General features: G+C 33.6%; 1 protein-coding gene and 1 long non-coding RNA gene across 5 annotated transcripts; one reads left to right on the top strand and one right to left on the bottom strand.

Moving 5' to 3' along the window:
* Positions 1 to 3,470: 3,470 nt before the first annotated feature.
* Positions 3,471 to 6,730, bottom strand: LOC142609125 (uncharacterized). 4 transcript variants are annotated; one of them, XR_012839572.1, is made up of 5 exons: positions 6,534 to 6,730; positions 6,335 to 6,461; positions 5,758 to 5,975; positions 4,639 to 4,844; positions 3,471 to 3,854 (listed from the first exon to the last, which is right to left on the bottom strand). It is a non-coding gene; the product is annotated as an uncharacterized LOC142609125 (long non-coding RNA). The 4 variants fall into 4 exon arrangements; XR_012839571.1 differs by having other exon boundaries at positions 6,335 to 6,716; XR_012839573.1 differs by having other exon boundaries at positions 3,471 to 4,844; positions 5,758 to 5,986; positions 6,335 to 6,716.
* Positions 6,731 to 11,165: 4,435 nt separating this feature from the next.
* Positions 11,166 to 15,901, top strand: LOC142621849 (disease resistance protein At4g27190-like). The gene is made up of 2 exons (XM_075795216.1): positions 11,166 to 11,959; positions 13,908 to 15,901. The coding sequence occupies exons 1-2, from the start codon at positions 11,407 to 11,409 to the stop codon at positions 15,806 to 15,808; spliced, it is 2,454 nt and encodes an 817-aa protein (XP_075651331.1). The 5' UTR covers positions 11,166 to 11,406; the 3' UTR covers positions 15,809 to 15,901.
* The last annotated feature ends 4,928 nt before the right edge of the window (positions 15,902 to 20,829 follow it).

Genomic DNA, 20,829 nt, shown 5'->3' with positions numbered 1-20,829 from the left:
TTTTGATGCCTCTCCTTTTAATATTTTGTTGTTACTTAAACAAGATGCTTTAGGTTATGTATATCTATGGCGTTGAATTTGTAGTTTTTCCTCTTTATCCATGCCATATAACATTAACCCAAAAAAATAACAATTTTTTTAAGAAAAAAATTCTTTGTGTTGTATGATAAATAAAATGTTATGCTCATGGCATTTTCATAACAAATCTTTAGTCGAATATTGTTATTATACAAAAAAAAAAAAAATGCTCACCAAATGTTAAAGTCATTATAAATATTGAAGTTATCAATTGATTTGAAGGACAAATTTTTTAATAATATTAATTTAAATAAATCTTAGGAAGCAAGTAAAGAAAGCAGAAGAATATACAAGGTTCGACATGATTTATATGTCTAAATGATCATATTTACTATGCTCAACTTCTTAATTCAATTTCTCACTATTGAGAACTCTCTAATCTGTGTTTTCCAGTGTGACACATTCATAGGGTTTCGCACAAGAGAAAAATATACTCTTTTAAGGCTTATAATGTGTTCTCTAAGTATTGAAAACATTTCTGTCTCTAAAAAAAAAAAAAGTATTGAAAACATATTTGACAAAATAAGTTAATTCATGGATCTTGATCATTCAATGAGACAAATAAATTTATAGGTCTTGACCATTTATTTTATTGTTGGTAAGATGATCTTTGTAAATCTTAAATGGAACTCAAGTTTAATTATATGTGATAATGTGAAAGCAATATAACACAAGTTATAATATGGGGGTAGATATCTTTGGGCCAGTTGGATTGAGCCCAGCACCAACTATTTTAAACACACCACTAATGATTCTTCCTTAGACCACATGAGAAAGCGGCATTATTATTTTCCTTGGGAACCACAATGGTGACTGGGTCAGTGGTTTTGCTCAATCAATTGATATTATTTTTCTTCTCAAAAAAAAAAAAAAAATTTTACAAAAGGAGAATACAAAACAAAAGAACCGTTCACCAAATGTTAAAGTCATTATAAATATTGAAGTTATCAATTGGTTTGACGGACAACTTTTTTTAATAATATTAATTTAAATAAATCTTAAAAATAATTCCAAATTCTAATTCACCTAAAATTAAACGGTTCCTTGATTTGAAATTTCTCCTTTTTTTTAATATATCTTAATTTCGTCATTTATTATTATCTTCATCATCAAAAATCTGATTACAATGTCTTCCTATAAAAAAAATAAAAAAAAAAAAAAAAAACTTGATTGTCTTTTAAATTTTCAGCATGAATTCACCGTTTTCTTATTACGTTATCCTTTTTCAATTAAACTGTTATTTTAAATTCTCCAAGTTACACTTTCTTCTTAAATTAAAGCTCAATTTTCACCATTTTCATTACTCTCTCTCCACCCCCCCCCCCCCTCTCTTTATTTTTCTAGCAATTTATCTATGTTCTCATCTTTCATTTTGGTATATATTTTTTCAAAAACTTTCAAGTTCATGAACAATTTGATTAGATATTTGATGCACCAAATCTGTATGGTTTTCATAGTATTCTTTGTAAGTCAACTTATTATTTTATTCTCACATTTCGATACATTCCAATATCTTGAATTTTTTGTGTCATTGCAAAATTTGCATGCTCTAATAGTGCTTTCACATTCTAATTTGTTCAGGTATAAAAGAAAAAATAAATAAAGAGAGATTTTACTATCTTGATTATACTATTGCTTAATTTAAAGATCATATCACCATGTTTAAGGTTTGCAAAATCTTCTCCAAGAAAAATGATGTAAAATATTAAAATACATGTGAACGGGGATTCCATAAACAAATGCGGTATTGATAATGCAATACTGGAATTAGTAGGGAAATAAAAAAAAAAAAAAAGATATTTTAGAAATTTTTTCTTTTATAAAAAATTAAGACTTACACAGAAATGGTTTGGTAAAAAAAAAGCGAAGAGGATTGATATATATATATATATATATATATATATATATATATATATATCCTAAAAGAATAAACTCAAAGAATTGAAAACCTTGACACTAGAATCAAGAAAGAGAGTGCAGGACAAAATAGTTTAGCTTTCTATTCTTCATATTGATGAGGAAGAGATGAAGTTGTTTACTTTTGTTTACCAAAAAAAGTTGTTGTTTACTTTTAGTTCTTGAAAATAGCTAAGATGCCTTTATTAGTAAGTCGATCATACATATGATTCAAAATACTCGATCCCAAAAAGAGGAGATGCTGCGGTAGTAGTAGTAGTAGTGGTGGCGACAAGAGAGTTAATTTCGTATTGGAAGCTATATTAATTTGGCTAAGAAAACGATATATTTTGGTACTAATCAATACATATGTATCGTTTCAGTTACTGTTAATTCTATAGTAATAATAATAATAACAATAAGGATAAAACTTAGGTATAATACTTTAGATGTTGTTCCTTAGGTTCTCCTCTTAAAATTTAGTCATGTGGTTATTTAATTAAAAAATGCACTTTCATTCTATGAGAAAAAATTCATATGGCAGAATTTTAAAATGAAAACCTAAGGAACAGTACATAAGTACTATATCTAAGTTTTGCCCTAACAATAATAAGTATACAATTATTTCAACAAAAAAAAAAACTATTTAACTAATGTACAATATATATATATATATATATATATATATATAGTTTATTATAATATATAGTATTTATATTATATACACTAATGTACTTTTTTTTGAGTTAAAGATCCGAATTGTACTATTACCAAGTTAAAAGGAAAAAAAACATACACCACAGGTCACGTGAGTGAGACGTGACCATTTGGATGGGGTAAAAGTGAGCATAAAAAGCCTTGTCTTTTTCACTACCCATCACTGACCACAAGTTTCAAAAGTTTGCATTGAGATTCACAGGCCGTTAAAACAAGAAAAAGAGGGTGAAGTGCCAAAAGTGTGGTAGAAAAACATAAAGAAGAAAAGAAGTAAAAAAGAAGGAGAAGAAGGCCACATCAGAGAACTGAGAAAGAAGCAGAATCTGCAGGTGAAGGAAATTTTCAAAGATTTACAAAAGCCTCAACTGCCTCAATTCGATATCTCTTGTGGTTTACACATTGCACCAAAGTTAGAATGGTTGAGTTTTTATAATTGCCCAAATCTTAAGAACCCATTAGTTGAGGAATTATCTAGTCAATATTTGAAGACAATTCATACAAAGTACATCTTTGAATGGAATAATCACCATTCATAGTAATAATAATTTGAAATTGGAAGTTGTCAATGAGGAAAAATATGAATTTCTTTACATTTTTCAAATTTATTCTTTAAAGAAAGGAATTATTACTGTTTGCGTAATACCCCAGAAAGCCATAAAATTATTGAAGAGTTTACATTGTTTGTACATATATTTCTATGATTAAAGGCATTTGTCCAAGCACCCTCCCTTTTCTCCAAAAGAATCATCAGCACTACTTCTGGGGGTGTTATTCAACTTCTATAAAGAACTTTCTTCTAGATAGATGAGGGATATTTTCAATCCCTCTAGACATTTACAGGAGTTTTTACAGATATCAGGGCATGATTTACATGGGTTTAAACTAGTCAAGAGCCAGCATTTGTTATCTCAGCTAGCTTGTTGTCTACTGGAGAGAAATATGATACAACGATCCACTAATGATTGCTGTCACATGTGCCTATTTACATAATATTGATTCTTGAAGAAAAATATCATAACTATGATCATCACAAAATGATGAAAAAGACATTTACAGGTATAAAAACACATTTTCCTTCAAGTAAAGGCCTCGTTTTCCTGTGTCTGCTGTATTCCTTCCTTAAAGGGACCAGACTCATGCAAGAGTTTCATAACAAACCTGACCTGCAAACAGAATAACTAACTAGATACTGTAAAATCACGCAAGGCATGTATGTAAGAATACTAAATCTTCTCTTTCAGCAAAAAGAGTACTTAATCTATGTAGACAAATATTATCAGCACAAAGGGACAATTAATTACACTGAAATTTCACTGCTCAGAAGAGAGAGAGAGAGAGAGAGAGAGAGAGAGAGAGAGGGGAAAGAGGTAGAGGTTGAAGGGGGGCATTGGAAGAGTCTAAAAGATTAGAGTAAAAATCAAGTTAAGTAGCTTCCTATAGAGAAGAAGGGTCGCTTGGAATATTATGCACGTGACAGAAGAAACTACACCACCACTAATCCACAAAAACTATGCTATATGTATATGTAGTCTTGCATCCACCATAACACTGGTTACCAATTTGGATTATGTGTATTTGTGTACTCAATTTCCTGATATTCAACCCTCATACGCATACTGTCGTGATTTTTCCGGTTAGCTTGAGCTTTGTGATAAAGTGGGAGAACAATCACCCTGGGCTCAAGGGTTCTAAAATGCACTATCACATTCATAGCTATTTTTCATTTTTTGACAAGTAAACAATTATATTGAAACAAGAGCAAAGAGGAGTGCAGCCCTAATACACATGATGTGTACTATCATGTTCATAGTTATAGTCCAACATTATCATAGATATAGCTGCTTTTTGGTAACATGGAAAATTTTCGAGATTGTTCTTCTGGTTATAGAACTGAAGGTAAGGAGTTGAGAATTGTAGATTATTTAGGTTCAACAATCAGATACAAACCTGGTAATAGCATGCTTCAAAATGCAAACTTGGATAGTAAGCTTGTGGCTGACATCCCCATAGCTGCCCATATAAAGTATCTCCTCCAATAAGATTTAGAGCTCCAGCAACAAGTTCTTCCCTTCTTCAGCAACAAGTAGTACCTGATCCCCACCTTTGATCCCATATTGTGGAAGAACTCTCTTGTTAGATAAGGACTACCCCACCTATGGATGAATCAATGGCATATCTAAGATGCAGCATCTCAAGTTTTTTGTATAATTCAACAAATCTTTGACAAAATAAGGTACAAAAAGCATATTGAAAATGGTCTTGGAAATTATATACTTTCACTAAAACCCCAAAAAAAAAAGAAAAAGAAAAAAAACCATTGGTTGAGGAAGTATCTTGTCAGTGTATTTGAGAAAGATCAAGAGTGAGAGGAGTTGGTGGGAAGCATTGGATTGGAGCAAGAGTCGTCCAGGTTATTTGGATGAAATTTTTGTTCCAATTGGCATATGTGATTGCAGAGCACTTGCGATGTTTCCTAATCAAAAGTAGACTGCACATTGCCTCATGCAGCCTCATTGGTTCTTGTCAATTGATAGTATATGATTGTAACTTGTAAGCTGAGGCATTCTTAAACCACTTTCTGTTTGCTATGCTTATACTCTTGTCGCAACTATGGCGTTCAGAATCCTATGGAATTGCAATGTAGATCTTTTGTATGTTAATCTTATCAACATATCTAAATCTCATATAGTGTAACTCATTCACTATTTATCAAATGAATGCATAATGTCCAAAGATCATACAATCTCATTATATAAAATACTTTTATTAATTAAAATCATCATACAAAATATATTTTATGGGACAAATCCCATCAATTATAATTATGAAGGGTTTAATCCCAGGTGAATTATAACTACAAAGGGTATGATTGAGGTGAATTAGAAGTTAGAACTGCGAGGGGTCCTATAATCAAGGAGGGTGTGATTCGAATGTATTGTTAAGAAAACTTTTACATGTTAAAAACAACCAATATTTTGGAAGTGGAAAGTTGTGCTAGGGATAATTTTATGCGTTGAAACAACCTAAACTTTGGAAAAAGAAATGTTGTACTAGAGAAGATTTTACCTGTTGAAACTTAACTTTAGAAATGAAATGTTGGGTGTGATAGAAGGAACGGTGGAGGCTTTGATCAATCCCAAGGATTTCGGAATTCTTGGAATTTTGGATTTTGAGGGAATTGTGGAGACTTTAGTCAGTCCTATTGAAAGAATTGTGGAGACTCTAGTCCATCCATTGCCAGAATGATATGAAGCAGCCAAAAAATGCGAGTGCCTCTGTGCAAGCTGCGATCAAACTAAAAGCTCGTTAATTAGGCTGTTTTCAATAAGAAGCACGTTAACATGAAAATTGAAACAGGGCTTTTCTAGCTTCCTCTTGTATCTATTGATTTTGGTCAATCCTACTGCTTCTGTTGATTTTGAAGGGAATGTGGAGACTCTTAAATCTCTATGTTGATTGCGCTCTCTTTTCTCTCTATTTCCACTAACAATGATATTGCTTAGATCAAAATTTTCAACATACAGTCTAGTCATTTTCCAAAAATAAGGCATATAATCAGTGTGTAACAGGCTCAAGCAATTCCTTCCAAAGGCATAACTTCACCATTAACGAGAGAATACAATAGATAGATAGGAAGACTTACCTTTACTAGAATCAGAATTGCAGCTCTAATTAGGAAATCACCACCATGGAAATTATCAGGACCTTTCAGCTACCAAGCGTTGACTTCAAAGAACAGAAAAAGTGACCTCCTAAATTTTATTTTACTTCTATTATCCCAAAGAAAATAAAATCAGAATTGAAACCCAAGTTTGTAATCAAGTCAAAAGCACAAGCCTCACCATAAATGAGATAATTTGAGTACAGATAGATCGGAAGACGTTAGAATCGGCACAGCAGCTCGAAGCAGCCATACACATGAAGATTAAAGTACTTGAACTTTTGGGTCGAAGTACCTAGCGTTGACTTCTTTTCTTCTCTTAGAAACCTAGTGTTGACTTCAAACGGAATAAAAAGTGAGCAGTGGGCACCAATGGGCGAGAATGATAGCCGTAAAAAGCACCTTTTAATCTAAATCATTAATTAAAAAAAGTTAACAAAAAAGTTAACAAAAGTAAAAAATAAAAGTTTAAAAAGTAAAATGTAAAAAAAAAAAAAAAATGTGAGAGAGGGGAAGGTGAATTGCACTCAGCACCGAATCCTAATCCCCATATTTTATCTGGACCCGACAAACGTGTTTGCTTGTCGGGTATAAAATATAAATGGAAACTAAGCGGGTGCTTTTAAAAGAAAAAAATTGAATAACGCATGCTTGAGTCTATAATTAATTGCGGATCAAATCAATCCCATAATGTAATTGTGGGGGTTGGAATCTCAAACACAAACAGATATTTAATATATGGCCTAAGTAAATGACTTGCATAATTAATTTATCATTAAAACAAGATAGAAATTCCACAATAGAAAGCTCAAGCAACTGATTAAGCCAAAAGGAATAAACATGAGATGTTTATTTATATACAAATTGTTTTTCCAAGGAGTGGAGGATGAACAAGAAAAGGAAAATACAACATGACTCTCTCCTTCCTTCTATTCTAGAGTTTCTTTTTTGTATTTCGTCATCCTCCTCTCTGTTGCAACCTCCTCTACTTTTATAGGCATTTTTCCTTCCCTTATCTCTCTAGTTGGCGTGCTTCCAACCGGATTTTTTTGGATACTTGTCCCATTTTCCATTGGTTTCCCTTTTCATCATGATATAGGACTTTTGGGGGGTGTTGTACTATTTCGATTGTCCTATGTGTATTTAATGCGGAAGAGATTAAGTAGAGAACATCTCATTAATGCGGAGGTAACAGTCTCTGTGATCCTTATCCCTTCAGGGGGTTTCCCGAGGTATATCTAGTAAGAGTGGCATCTCAGCTAAAAGGGAGAATTGATTCCTTGGGATCCTTCCTTTGTCCACTATAGGGTCACCCGTGTTTATGACCTTGGACAAGAGTTTCAATATTGGTGGCATACATAGATTCGTAGAACTCCGCAAAAATCGTCTAGGGATGTTTCCCTTTATTACTCATAGAGATGAGCCTAGCCCATCTTTTCAAGTATGATCTTCCAAGCCCTTTGAGCCTTGGCTCGGAATTGAGTTCATCCCTCCTATAGTAATATAAAATGAGTAAAATCATATCATATTAAGTGGTATTTTTTCTAATGAAATGAATATTTTAAGTAATTGTCAAAGAGTATTAGATAAATTATTTCCTTATAAGTTAATTTATTAATTTATTTTTTACTATTTGATGATCCATCTGAACTACCTACTTATTTTATTTAATATTTTTTATTATTATATGTGATCTTAACTTCATAAATAAGTCAACTATTTATTTTATTTAACTTTTACTTTTTATTTACAATACTTTTAGAAAAAAAAAATTAAATATTTTTTTTTTTTTTTTTTTTTTTTTTTTTTTTTTTTTTTTTTTTTTTTTTTCCAAATGGACACAAAATTTGTATGCAAAACTTAGATATATAGAGGGCGTTTGGATCCCACGTTTGCGTCCCACATCCGTGTTTTGCTTCCTTTTTTTTTTTTTTTTTTTTAAACCCAGCCGCAAGATTTGACTATTCAGCCATGAACAGTGCACAAATGCACTGTTCATGGGTCCCACAAATTTCACTTTTCAGCAACTTTTTCATTAAAAATAGGCCCCACAGTACTATTCACACGTTTAAAAATTATTTTGCTACAGTGTTTTCAGTTTTCAGTTTTCAGTTTCAGCAAAATAAGTTCTATCCAAACGGACTTATAGTATATCATATTCTCCCTTCACTCTTTAATTTTTGGCATATATCTTCTTCTTCCTTTTTTTTATTTTATATTTATTTATTTTTATATAATCTGCATATATCTCTATTCAACCGCAAATACTTCCCCCTTTTCAATAAAAAAATTATAAAAATTCAACTGACTAGTTAACGAAATCACCCTATGGCGCGATATAAGTTCATGGTGTTCTTAACTTTTTTTTTTTTTTTTTTTTTTTGAGAATACATGGTGTTCTTAACTTAATGCCCACTTGCGTTTGAACTCGAGAGACACTTTCTCTCATCAAGCCTTTAAAATTCAATGTCTTTACAAGTCAAATACAAGCGCATAAAAAATGCAAGCCACCAAACACTACATTTTTGTTTCAGCAAAAAAAAGAAAAAAAAGAAAAAAAAAGAAGTTAACCATGATTGAAAAAAAGCTTTAAATTGTTGGCTATAAAAGATTCAATCTTTCAAGACCCAACCTTGCAAAAGCAAATCTTTTGCTCTCCGCAATTTTAAGTCCTGATCCCGCCTGTCAAGATGCCCTTGCTCGAGGACTTTGGATGCTGATTGGTACGTTTGCGATGACCCCTCTCTCGAGCCTGAATGTTCTTCTCCTCATTCATGCCTTCTGTCTTCGTTCCTTTTATGCCTCCTTTCTCGCCAGCTTGAGCCTCGGGACAAGCCCTCAAAGCCGCTACCAGCATAGATTCCCAAATGATGGTCAGACATGCTTTTTCAAGTAGCTTCTGTCAGAACTATATCTCCGTATGAGATCCCCACAGATAGCACCTATTGTGCGCGCCTAAATCCTGTCTAATAGACCAACCAAGCTATTGGGCTCACAATTTATTTAGTATTGTGGGTTATGGATTGTTACAATAGGTAATTCCTTTTAGTAAATCAAAGCCCACCAAAGTAGATTATCTCCTTTGCCGAGCACACCGACAGTAGATTCCTTCACTCAATTTCTCTTTCTTCTTCAATCCTTACCCTTAATTATCCAACGCCTTGTTCTCTTTCCTTTCTCCTATTTATAGCCTTTTCATAGTGGGTTAATGATGATTGTTTTCTAATGCCGCTCATGTGGGTGTGATCCATTTTGATTATTATTGACAAGAACAAACCGCCTTGGGAATAGGAGCTAGGACGTTGGAAATGGCGCTAGACGCCGGAGGATGCTCGGTGGCGATATTTCCCAAGGCACTATCAACGCACCGAGGTTCAACAGAACTGTGGCAGCACTGAGACCATCCTGCCGAGCATAGGACTTACCAATGGGCTGGTGCTCATAGGCTATTCAAAAATTGGCCTCCTAGGATAATGGGCCTATGGCTGGATACTGCTCATGGGCCATTCCGATTTGGGCCCAAGGGAAAAAAGGGCCTATAGCCGAATATCGTACACTACTAATAAAGGATTCTCCTATATGAGTTTCATCATTTTACATATCAAAATATCCTCAAACTCATATGTTTAAAAAGTTTAAGTATTAGGGTTAGATATGTAAAAATACTAATTTAAATCCTTAGTTGTTTCTTTCTCTTTTTATTTTTCTAGAAAATTTGACACTAAAAAAAAAAAAAGCCTCACCATACACGTGAAGCGCATGTGGTGAGGCTAGGTCAATATGGCATTTATCTTTCTCTCATATTTTTTGGCAAGACAATGCGTTAGCCAAGAGAGTGAGACTTTCTTTTCATGTATTAGTTTGAATGGAGTTTGTTCCTATTGATCTATTAGTTTTATTACAGATCTTATTGCTATGAAATAAAAAATTAGAAGTGTTTTTCTTCTAAAAAAATGTATTTTCTTTTTCAATGAAGTGAATATCTTAACTAATTGTCAGGAGTATTAGATAAAATTTATATGCAAAACTTAGATATACTCCCTTATAACTACCGGGGTGGTTGGTCTATTAGTTATGGGCTCACTCTTAAGGGTTTGAAAGGTGGAGATCCCAAGGTCCTACAATGAAAAGCGCTTGGAAAATAACTTCATGCTCTCGGTTCATACTCACTGGCGTTCTCAGCGAATAGAATGTTACTTTGGTCACTCCCACCCATTTTTTTCATTATATATATATATATATATATATATATATATATATATATTCTCCCTTATAAAAATTCAGTCATTAACGAAATCACCATACAGCACGTGAAAACCCACTTGCGTTGAACTCGAGAGAAACTTTCTCTCTACTTTCTCGCTTCTCTCTCTTTACTAGGGAAAAGTCTAGTGAAAATATAATTACACAACTTTTTGGCCACAACGTGCAATTGAAAAAAAAAAATAATAATAATCCATGCGTAAGCAAAAGAAAGCATTCACCAGGCCATGTAAGTTTTTGTGTCACTGTAACGACTCATTTACTGGTAATCAAAGTCAACTATTAGCTCACCAAACAAACGATCAACATTTAAAATTTGAAGTCCGTATTTGTCGCAATCGGTGTTCCTTAAGAAACTTTCTCTCTACTTTCTCGCTTCTCTCTCTTTACTAGGGAAAAGTCTAGTGAAAAAATAATTACACAACTTTTTGGCCACAACGTGCAATTGAAAAAAAAAAAAAAAATCCATGCGTAAGCAAAAGAAAGCATTCACCAGGCCGCCCCTGATTTGTCGGTAGTTAAAAGTCAACTATTAGCCCACCAAACAAACGATCGGCATAAAATTTTCTCCATGACAAAAAATGCAAGCTAGCAAATACTAAACTTTGTTGTACAAGAATTTCTCAGCAGAAAAAAAGCTAACCAAGATGGGAAAAGAGCTTTGAATTGTTGGCTATGAAAGCTTCGATCTTTCAAGACCCAACCTTGCAAACAAACTCAAACTGATTGGTGGCTCTTCCTTTCCTCAAACAACGTTGTTGGCTCTTTTTTCACAGTGAGTCAAACCCACGATGGAAACCCTAGCCCCAAACTTAACTAGCCTAAAGGATCCGAGTAATACACACGGATCCGTTAACCCAGACCCGAAACCCACGATGGAAACCTCAGCCCCAAACTTAACTAGCCCAAAGGATCCGAGTAATACACACGGATCCGTTAACCCAGACCCGAAACCCAAGGAAATCCATTATAGAGGCGTGAGAAAGCGGCCCTGGGGAAGGTACGCAGCTGAGATCCGCGACCCGGGCATGAAAACCCGCGTCTGGCTCGGCACCTTTGACACTGCTGAAGAGGCCGCGCGTGCCTACGACGCTGCAGCACGCGAGCGCCGCGGCCCCAAAGCCAAAACTAACTTCCCCAATGCTATTGACTCCTCTCAGAACAGCTCCACGAGCAAGGAGTGCAGTACCGTCACCTTCTTGTCCACAACACCGCCTCAACTCGACCTCATCTCCTGGTCCACACATCGGCTTCAACTCGACCTCAACTCCGACATCACACCATCGCCTCCACGCGACCTCAATCTCAACCTCACTCTCGGCCCCAGCCAGTGGAGCACCGTTGGTGAGAAAGAAAATTTTGCTATAATATATATATATATATATATATATATATATATATATATAATATGTGAAATTTTATATTCTATAATTGAATTGCAATTTTATAACATGTGTTCTAAATTATTTTTTTAATTTTTGTGTTAAATATGAAACTATATCATAAATATTCATCAACGAGAGTTATTGAATACAAAAATTAAAGAGTTTAAAATAATATTCTTACAATGTTTCTTTTAAGAGTTAACAAAATTTAAGAATGATCATCAATGATATTTATATTATATATGTAAGAGTTATATTATGTATCTGATTGTTTATTTTTAGGTGTATCAATACATATGAATGAGGTTATAAGCTAGTAATTATTGAAAATAGTAAGTTCAAGTTATACATGTATATCTTTAAGTAATGTTATATTACTCAAAATTTCTTTATTGGATGAGAACTTTGACAAATTCATCGTTAGATTTTATTATTTTTTCATATTCTCTTTGCTTATAAAATTTCAAGACAATCAAAAATCAATAACTAGATCATCGATCAAATATTTATGGTGCAAATTTTTGTAATTTAAAATTATGTTTTTATTTTTTGACAATTATTCTGTTTTTGTAAAAAAAAAAAAACAACAAAAAATTTTATTGAGAAGGCTCTGCTCAAAATTATTTAGTTATATAACACTTTTTTGGAACTCAAGTTCCAAGCATTGTAGAAAACAAATGCTACACAACTAAAAAAGTTCCAAAATAAGTCAAACTTGAGCTTGGAAGTTGAGTTTGGTAAACTCGTGTTCTAAAAATTTGTTACATAACTAAATAAGTTTAAGTTTGGATGGATGCTTTTCAATAATTTTTTTTTTCTTTGCTGCAAAAAATGAATGTTTGGCAAACAAACCTTAAAATGCATGAAAGATGAATTTATTGATTAAATAGTAAATAATGTTTGATTAATAATTTGACATGTGTGTTAAAAATATAGAGAATATGTAATCTAACAGTTAAATCTCCAAATTATTTATCCAAAAAAAATTATTAGGTGGTGTAACTCTAAACAATATTATCATATTTTGAAAATCTTACCATTTGATTATATGTTTTATATGTTCTTAATATGCATGTTAATTTTTTTTGAAATGCTATTTATAACAATTAGTAAAAAAAAATTATTTTGACAAAAAGACCTTGTTTTTAGTGGTTTGTATTTGTTTGGTTGGTGAGAAAGTGAAAAAAAATGTTATATATGTTTTTATTCATTTTATAAAAGATTTTATTGTTTTAAAATAATTTTATATTTTTTTATGAAGTGAAATTTTATGATAAAAGACATTGACAAAATTTTAATTTAAGGGTCAATATGGTGGATATGAGAGTTATAAGAAAGAATTGAAAATGTAGAGGTCACCCAAGCACAAGAGGTTTTTTTTTTTTTTTTTTTTTTTTTTTTTCAAATTTTAATTTTTAATTAAACTTTCCTTACAAACTCAAATAGGCAACCCGATATAAAATATTGTGGCAACATTCTGAGTTTGGTTTAGTTAAAAATATTCTCCCACCTCTCTTCAAACAGACCTATGCACAATCCAATCTTTAACGTTAGTTATCCTATTTTTGGAGTTGGAACTGGCTTTGTGAAAGATTAATCACTAATCATGATGTGGGTGCAATTAGTTATCTTGGAGCCTATTTGGCATTAGCTTCAGCTTTTACGCATTGAGTTTATTTTCTTTCCCAATTAGAATTTCATTTGTCAATTGATGATTAGTAAATCTCTTTAAATTCTATTATCACATTTTTTTTATAATATTAAAATCAATGGACGAACAGCTTAATCAATTAATTTAGGGATAATTGGTGAATCTCACATGTACTTATTCAATATAGATCTTCTGAATCTTTTCTTTCAACTATTTACACAAGAAGTATAGATTTACTTGAAAGCTTTTTTTGCAGAAGAAATAAGCAGCGAAAATGAAACAGAAGAAATAAGCGAAAATGAAATAGAAGAAATAACTGAAAATGAAATAGCGTTAGAGCTCCGTGAGGGTATGGTGATTGATGTTGAAGCAGTTAAGATGACTGATTCAAGTGAACAAAAGAAATTTGAAATTCAAGTAATTGGGAATGAAGCTTCACAAACAAGACAACCAGAGGGTTCACAGGTTGAGGAAATGCAACCACAAGCATTAAGTACTCTAAAACCTCAAGGAATGGTGTTTGATGTTGAAGCGGTTAAAATCCTTAAATCTAGTGGGCAGGTGGAATTTCAGCTTGAAGACGGTGAGATTGAACCTGAAGCAAGTGAGCAATCATTTCTCATGCAGAGTGGTTTGGGATTAACTAAGCCACCAAAGGATGAGGATTGGACAAATTCTAAAGAGATTTGCTTGATGGACAATGAGTTGTCCATTTTACCTGAGAATCCAAGGTGCCCCAGTCTGTCAGCTTTGTACCTACAAAGAAACTACAAATTGAGAATAATTCCTCCCTCATTTTTTGATTACATGCCAACCCTTCAAATACTAAACTTATCCAGGACTGGCATCAAGTCTTTGCCTGATTCCCTTATCAGATTGGTAAGCCTCAAAAGACTCTTTCTAAATAATTGTCATCGTCTCATGAGGTTGTTGCCAAAAGTTGGAGATCTCAAGCAGCTTGAGGTTCTTGATCTTGAAGGGGCACAGATTATAGATCTGCCTAAGGAGATTAAGAAGTTGACTAATCTGACATGCTTGGAAGTTTCATTTTATGGATATGTGAGTAATGATAGAAGAGCCATGCAATCAAATGCAGTGGTTCCTTGTGGGGTAATTTCTGCATTGTCTCAGTTGGAAGAGTTGAATATTGATGTGAATCCAGATGACGAGCGGTGGGATGCATGTGTGGGAGATATTGTTAATGAAGTATGTACCTTAAAGAGGTTGGAAACTCTTAAATTCTATTTTCCAAGGGTGGAACTTTTGACGCACTTTCAATGGAATAGCATATTGCTATCTCATTTCAGATTTATTGTTGGCCGCCATGTCAAGCGCATTATGTCTCGTGTCCCTCGTGATGTTGAATTTGAGCTGGAACGATGGGAGAGATGCTTGAAATACATAAACGGTGTGGGTGTCCCTAAAGATATTAAGAAGCTACTCCGACATGCAACGGCATTTTTCTTGGACAGGCATGGGACTGTTAAGAAGCTATCCGATTTTGGGATAAGAAATATGAAGCAACTAAAATGCTGTGTTGTGGGGGAATGTAATGAGGTCCAAGTGATTATAGATGGCATAGATGTTGATGAAGAAGATGATATCGGCAATATACTATCTGATTCATATGGAACTGAAAAAATTGTTCTGGGATCACTTGAATATCTGTATATATATTATATGAAGAGTTTAAGGAGCATATGGGAAGGGTCAGTACAACATAATTCTTTATTTCTTCTCAAGTCCTTGACATTGCGCACATGTCCCCAGTTGACCACTATTTTCACTCAAGGGTTGCTTGATAACCTTTGCAACTTAGAAGAGCTTAAAGTTGAAGACTGCCCCTCTGTCAAAAGCATAGTAAGTTGCGGAGGCTTTGCTAAGCATAGAACCTCTTATTTTCTCCCAAATTTGAAGAAGATTTCACTTCATTACATGCCTGGATTAGTTAGCATCTCTAGTGGTTTACACATTGCACAACAATTAGAATGGCTGAGTTTATATAATTGCCCAAATCTTAAAAACACATTCATTGATGAAGTATCTAATCAAGATTTGAAGAAGATAAAGGGTGAGAGGACTTGGTGGGAAGCATTGGAGTGGAGCAATAGTTGCCCGGGTTATTTGGATGAAATTTTTGTTCCGATTGACATATGAGATTGATTAGTGCCCTAAAATCCTATTGTACGATATTGTGTATGATATTATGTATGACATTATGTTATAAATAATGAAGTTGTTTTATTATCTAAGATAGTAGTAGCATGAATATTTGAACATTATCATATAGTCATTGAGATGCATAGTATATGATTTAGTCACAGAAGATATAAATCACAATTTCTTTGTAAACTTAAAACCTTAGTTCGTAATCGGTGATAAAATTGGGCATTTCATCTGTGAAGACTATAACGTGTCAATTAAGATGGTTTGTCTTGATCATGGAAGTGGAGACTTCTAGTTGATATATTAATGTGTCTTAAGTATATACTGTTGGTGTATGTGCGTTTCAAACACTTTAAGTATGCTTGTGTCCCACATTGGTTAGAGATGAGTTTTCATATATGTTTATAAACCGTAAGTGTTAGCTTGAAAGATAATGGGCTAAGGGTTAGAGTTGGGCTTGGGTTGGGTTTAGGCTTGTCTCTATCTCTCTTGTTCTTCATTCCTTTCTATTTCTTTTCCTTTAGCCCAATTTGGTTCTACCCGTTGGGTATTAAACAAGCAGCCCGTTGGGGCATTTAATGTGCTTCCCGTTGGCTTGCACAATGACCGTTGCATGTAGCCCATTAGCCCTCATATCAGTTAGTATATAAAACCCTCTTTTCCCCTCTTTAGCTCTTAAGTTTTTCAGCTACAGCAGTCGCCTCTTCCCTTTGTTTTGCTCTGTTTTTTTTTTTTTTTTTTTTGCTCATCTCCACTAAAAATTTCAGCATCAATTTTTAGTTTTAAGGAAAAGCAAATTAAGGTTGTTCTTAGTTCTTATTGCTTGAGTGTGTGATCAACTTGAAGAAAATCACTATAATATAATCTTGGGGGGTTGTTCGGTCAAGAGAGCCATTCACACCGAGTTTTACTCCGGGTGGCATGAATCAACATTTAAAGACAACGCATTTTGCGTGATTCTATAGTTTGTGAGATCTTTCTAACTCTATCTATTTATTTTTGTCATTGCTAATTTTTTAAGGTTTGTATTGCTGAATCAAACTTGTTCATTTAGACTTATTTTCCTACAATTTTAAAGGTTAATTAGTGTGTTTTAAAAGTGAAGAAACAAGTGGTAAATTCTCTTAAGGTCATTTCGGAAATTACAAAGCTTGAGGCTTTTGATGGAAATAATTTTAAGCATTGGAAAGAAAGGGTTTTGCCCATCTTGGAATTTACCAAAATTGACCGGGTTCTTTATGAGCCTAAACCCGAAGATGATCCTAGCTAAAAATATAGAAAAGTGGGAAAAAAACAAATAAATTATGTGTTCATACTTTTAAGTGTGGTTTATCTAATAAGTTGTTTAATAATTATAGTCATTTTACTTGTGCTAAAGATTTATGGGATGAACTTAATGGTCGTTATGGGTTTGAGGATTAGGGTGCTAAAAAGTTTGCTATAGCTAAATTTATGTCTTTTCAAATGGTTGAGGAAAAAAGTGTTTCTAACTGAATTGAAAATTTTCAAAAATTAGTATCCGACTTAGTTAAAGAGGGTGATGTCTTACCCAAGAGGTTTGTGGTTCATGGCCTTATGTTTAAGTTGCCGGACTCTTGGAAAGAGTATAAACACCGGTATAGCCACCATAGAACCTATTTGAATCTTCAACAAAATATTGTTGATATTCAAATTGAAGAAACAAATAGGATGTTGGAAAAAGTTTCTAGAGCTAAGGAATTTACTTCCAAGGCTAATGTTCTAGAGGGAGAACCTTCTAGACTTCCACAACATAATAAGAAACATGATTTCAAGGGAAAAGGAAAATTTCATAATAAAAATGGCCCAAATCCTTAAATCCAAAAGAAAATGGGTAATTGTTTTATTTGTGGCAAAGTAGGTCATTATGCGGCAACATGTAAGGCAAGAGGCAACTTCAACAACAATAAGAACAACAACAAAGGTTCTACATCAAATAAGGCAAATGTGGTGTAAACCGAAGAGATCATTACGGTGGTGGTGTGTGAGGCACACTTGGTGACAAAAGTGAAGGGATGGGTAGTTGACTCGACTTGCACAAGACACATTGGTGCATTCAAAGAGGAGTTTAGTTCCTACACTCCAATGGCGGAAGACACCGAATATGTCTATGTTGGGGACAATAGGTCCGTGCCGGTGAGTGGTAAAGGGAAGGTACTCTTGAAGCTAACTTCCGATATAACGCTTTCACTCAATAATGTCGTTCATGTACCTCGCTTTCAACACAATCTCATTTCAATAAATTTACTTGGTAAGGCCGGTATTAAAGTTTTATTTGATGGTGGCATAGTTACTTTAACTAAGAATGAAGTCTTTGTTGGTAAGGGCTATGATGATGAAGGTCTCTTTGTACTTAATGTTGATCAAGTTATTAATTAAAGAGGTTCATCTTCTTGTGCTTACTTAGTTGATTCCATTGATGTTTGGCATGGAAGACTTGGACATGTTAATCTTGGCTATATAAAGAAAATGAAAGAATGTGGAATTATTAACTCACTAAGTGAAGCTAATATGGACAAATGTGAAATTTGTGCCGAAACTAAAATCACCAAGAAACCTTGTAAATCCATAACAAGAGAAACCGAGCTTCTTGGATTGGTACATAGTGACTTAGGTGATTTAAAACACACCATGACTAGAGGTGGTAAAAGATTTTATGTGATCTTTGTTGATGACCACTCTAGATTCACTAAACTTTATTTACTAAGAACCAAAGATGAAGCTTTAGAGATGTTTATAAAGTATAAAAGTGAAGTTGAGAACCAAAAGAATAAAATGATTTAAAGACTTACAACTGATAGAGGTGGTGAATATGAGTCTAATCATTTTAAGGAATTTTGCGAACAAAATGGCATCATACATGAGGTAACTCCACCTTATTCACCGGAATCTAATGGAATAGCCAAAACAAAAAATAGAACTCTTAAAGAGATGATGAATGCTATGCTTGTTAGTTCTGGGCTATCTTCCAACGTGTGGGGGGAGGCCATTCTTTCGGCTTGTCATATTCAAAATAAGGTACCCCATAAGAAAACCGGTAAAACTCCTTATGAACTTTGGAAAGGGCGTAAGCCTAACTTGGAATACCTCAAAGTGTGAGGGTGCTTGGCTAAGGTCATGCTACCCGAGCCTAAAAGGAGAAAGCTTGGTTCTAGAACATGTGATTGTGTGTTTATTGGTTATGCTTGCAATAGTTCATGCTATATATTTTTTGTCATCAAAAGTGATATATTAGAATCATACACTATTATTGAATCTGAAAATGCCATATTCTTTGAGCATGTGTTTCCTTTGAAAAATAAGGAAAAAATATTGTATGATTCTATTGAAATTTCTAATGACTTTGTTGATAATGTGCAAGAAATAAGAAGGAGCAAGCGAGCTAGGAAGAAAAAGAATTACCGTAACGATTACCTTGCCTACATTGTTGAAAATGAACCTGTAAGTTACTATGATGCCATTAAATCCGTAGATGCACCTTTTTGGTTGGAAGCAATTAATAATGAATTAGAATCTATTATGTCTAATCATACTTGGGAATTAGTTGAGCTTCCACCCAAAGTTAAACCTATTAGTTGAAAATGGGTGTTTAAAAGGAAATTAAAACTGGATGGTACAATTGATAAGTTTAAAGCTCTCTTAGTAGCCAAGGGCTATAAGCAAAAACATAATGTGGATTATTTTGATACTTATTCTTCGGTTACTAGAATTGAATCTATTAGAATTTTATTTGCCATTGCTTCTATTTACAAACTTGTAGTACATCAAATGGATGTTAAAACTGCTTTTCTAAATGGTGATCTAGAAGAAGAAGAAATTGAAATGGAGCAACCCGAGGGTTATGTAGTTCTTGGACAAGAACATAAAGTTCGTAAGTTGGTTAAATCTTTATATGGTTTAAAACAAGCACCTAAACAATGGCATGAAAAAATTGATAATGTTATGTTTACACATGGCTATGTGATCAATAATGCTGATAAATGCATATATAGCAAGTTTATTTATAATGAAGGTGTTATTATATATTTATACGTTGATGACTTACTTATATTTGGAACTAGCCTTGATGTTGTGCATAATGCTAAACACTTTCTTGCCTCTAATTTTGATATGAAAGATTTGGGTGAGGCAAATATAATCTTGGGCATCAAGATCCTTAGGGATAATGATTGCATTACACTATCACAATCTCACTATATAGAGAAAATTCTTAAAAATTTTGAACACTTTGATATGTCACTTATGTCTACTCCTTTTGACTCAAAGGTGCACTTGTTTAAAAATCGTGGTGATAGTGTTTCACAAGATAAATATGCACAAATCATTGGCAGTTTGATATTTTTTGACAAACTGTACTTGCCCTGATATTGCATATGCTGTTGGTAGATTGAGTAAATATACTCATAATCCTAGTATTGACCATTGGGATGCAATGTCTAGATTGTTGAGATATTTAAAGGGTACTTTTGATTATGGTTTGTCATATTGTGGTTATCTTGCTATATTAGATGGATATTGTGATGCTAATTGGATCTCTGATATAGATGAGGTAAAGCCCACTAATTGATATGTGTTCACACTAGTTGGAGGGGCTGTCTCTTGGAAATCATCCAAGCAAACTTGCATAGCAAGATTCACCATGGAATCAGAGTTAGTAGCCTTAGAAAAGGTTGGGTCCAAAAGCGAGTGTCTTAGGAGTTTGTTAATTGATATACCATTGTATACTAACTCTATTGCCTCTATTTGCATGCATTGTGATTGCCAGGCTACCATAGCACGTGCTAAGAACAAAATCTATAATGGGAAAAGTCGACATATCCGATGGAGGCATAATATTGTGAGGCAGCTCATTGATAATAGTGTAATGTCCTTGGACTTTGTGAGGTCAAAAAGGAATTTGGCCGATCCTTTGACCAAGCCACTAGCAAGAAGGCTGGTGAGTGAGACATCAAGGGGGATAGGACTGATACCTAAATTGTGACACTATGACTAAT

The sequence above is a fragment of the Castanea sativa genome, chromosome 1 (assembly GCF_040712315.1).
Source record: "Castanea sativa cultivar Marrone di Chiusa Pesio chromosome 1, ASM4071231v1".
Classification (NCBI taxonomy): domain Eukaryota; kingdom Viridiplantae; phylum Streptophyta; class Magnoliopsida; order Fagales; family Fagaceae; genus Castanea; species Castanea sativa.
Note: the sequence above shows the minus strand (reverse complement) of the source record. Positions and strands in the feature narration are given on the sequence as shown.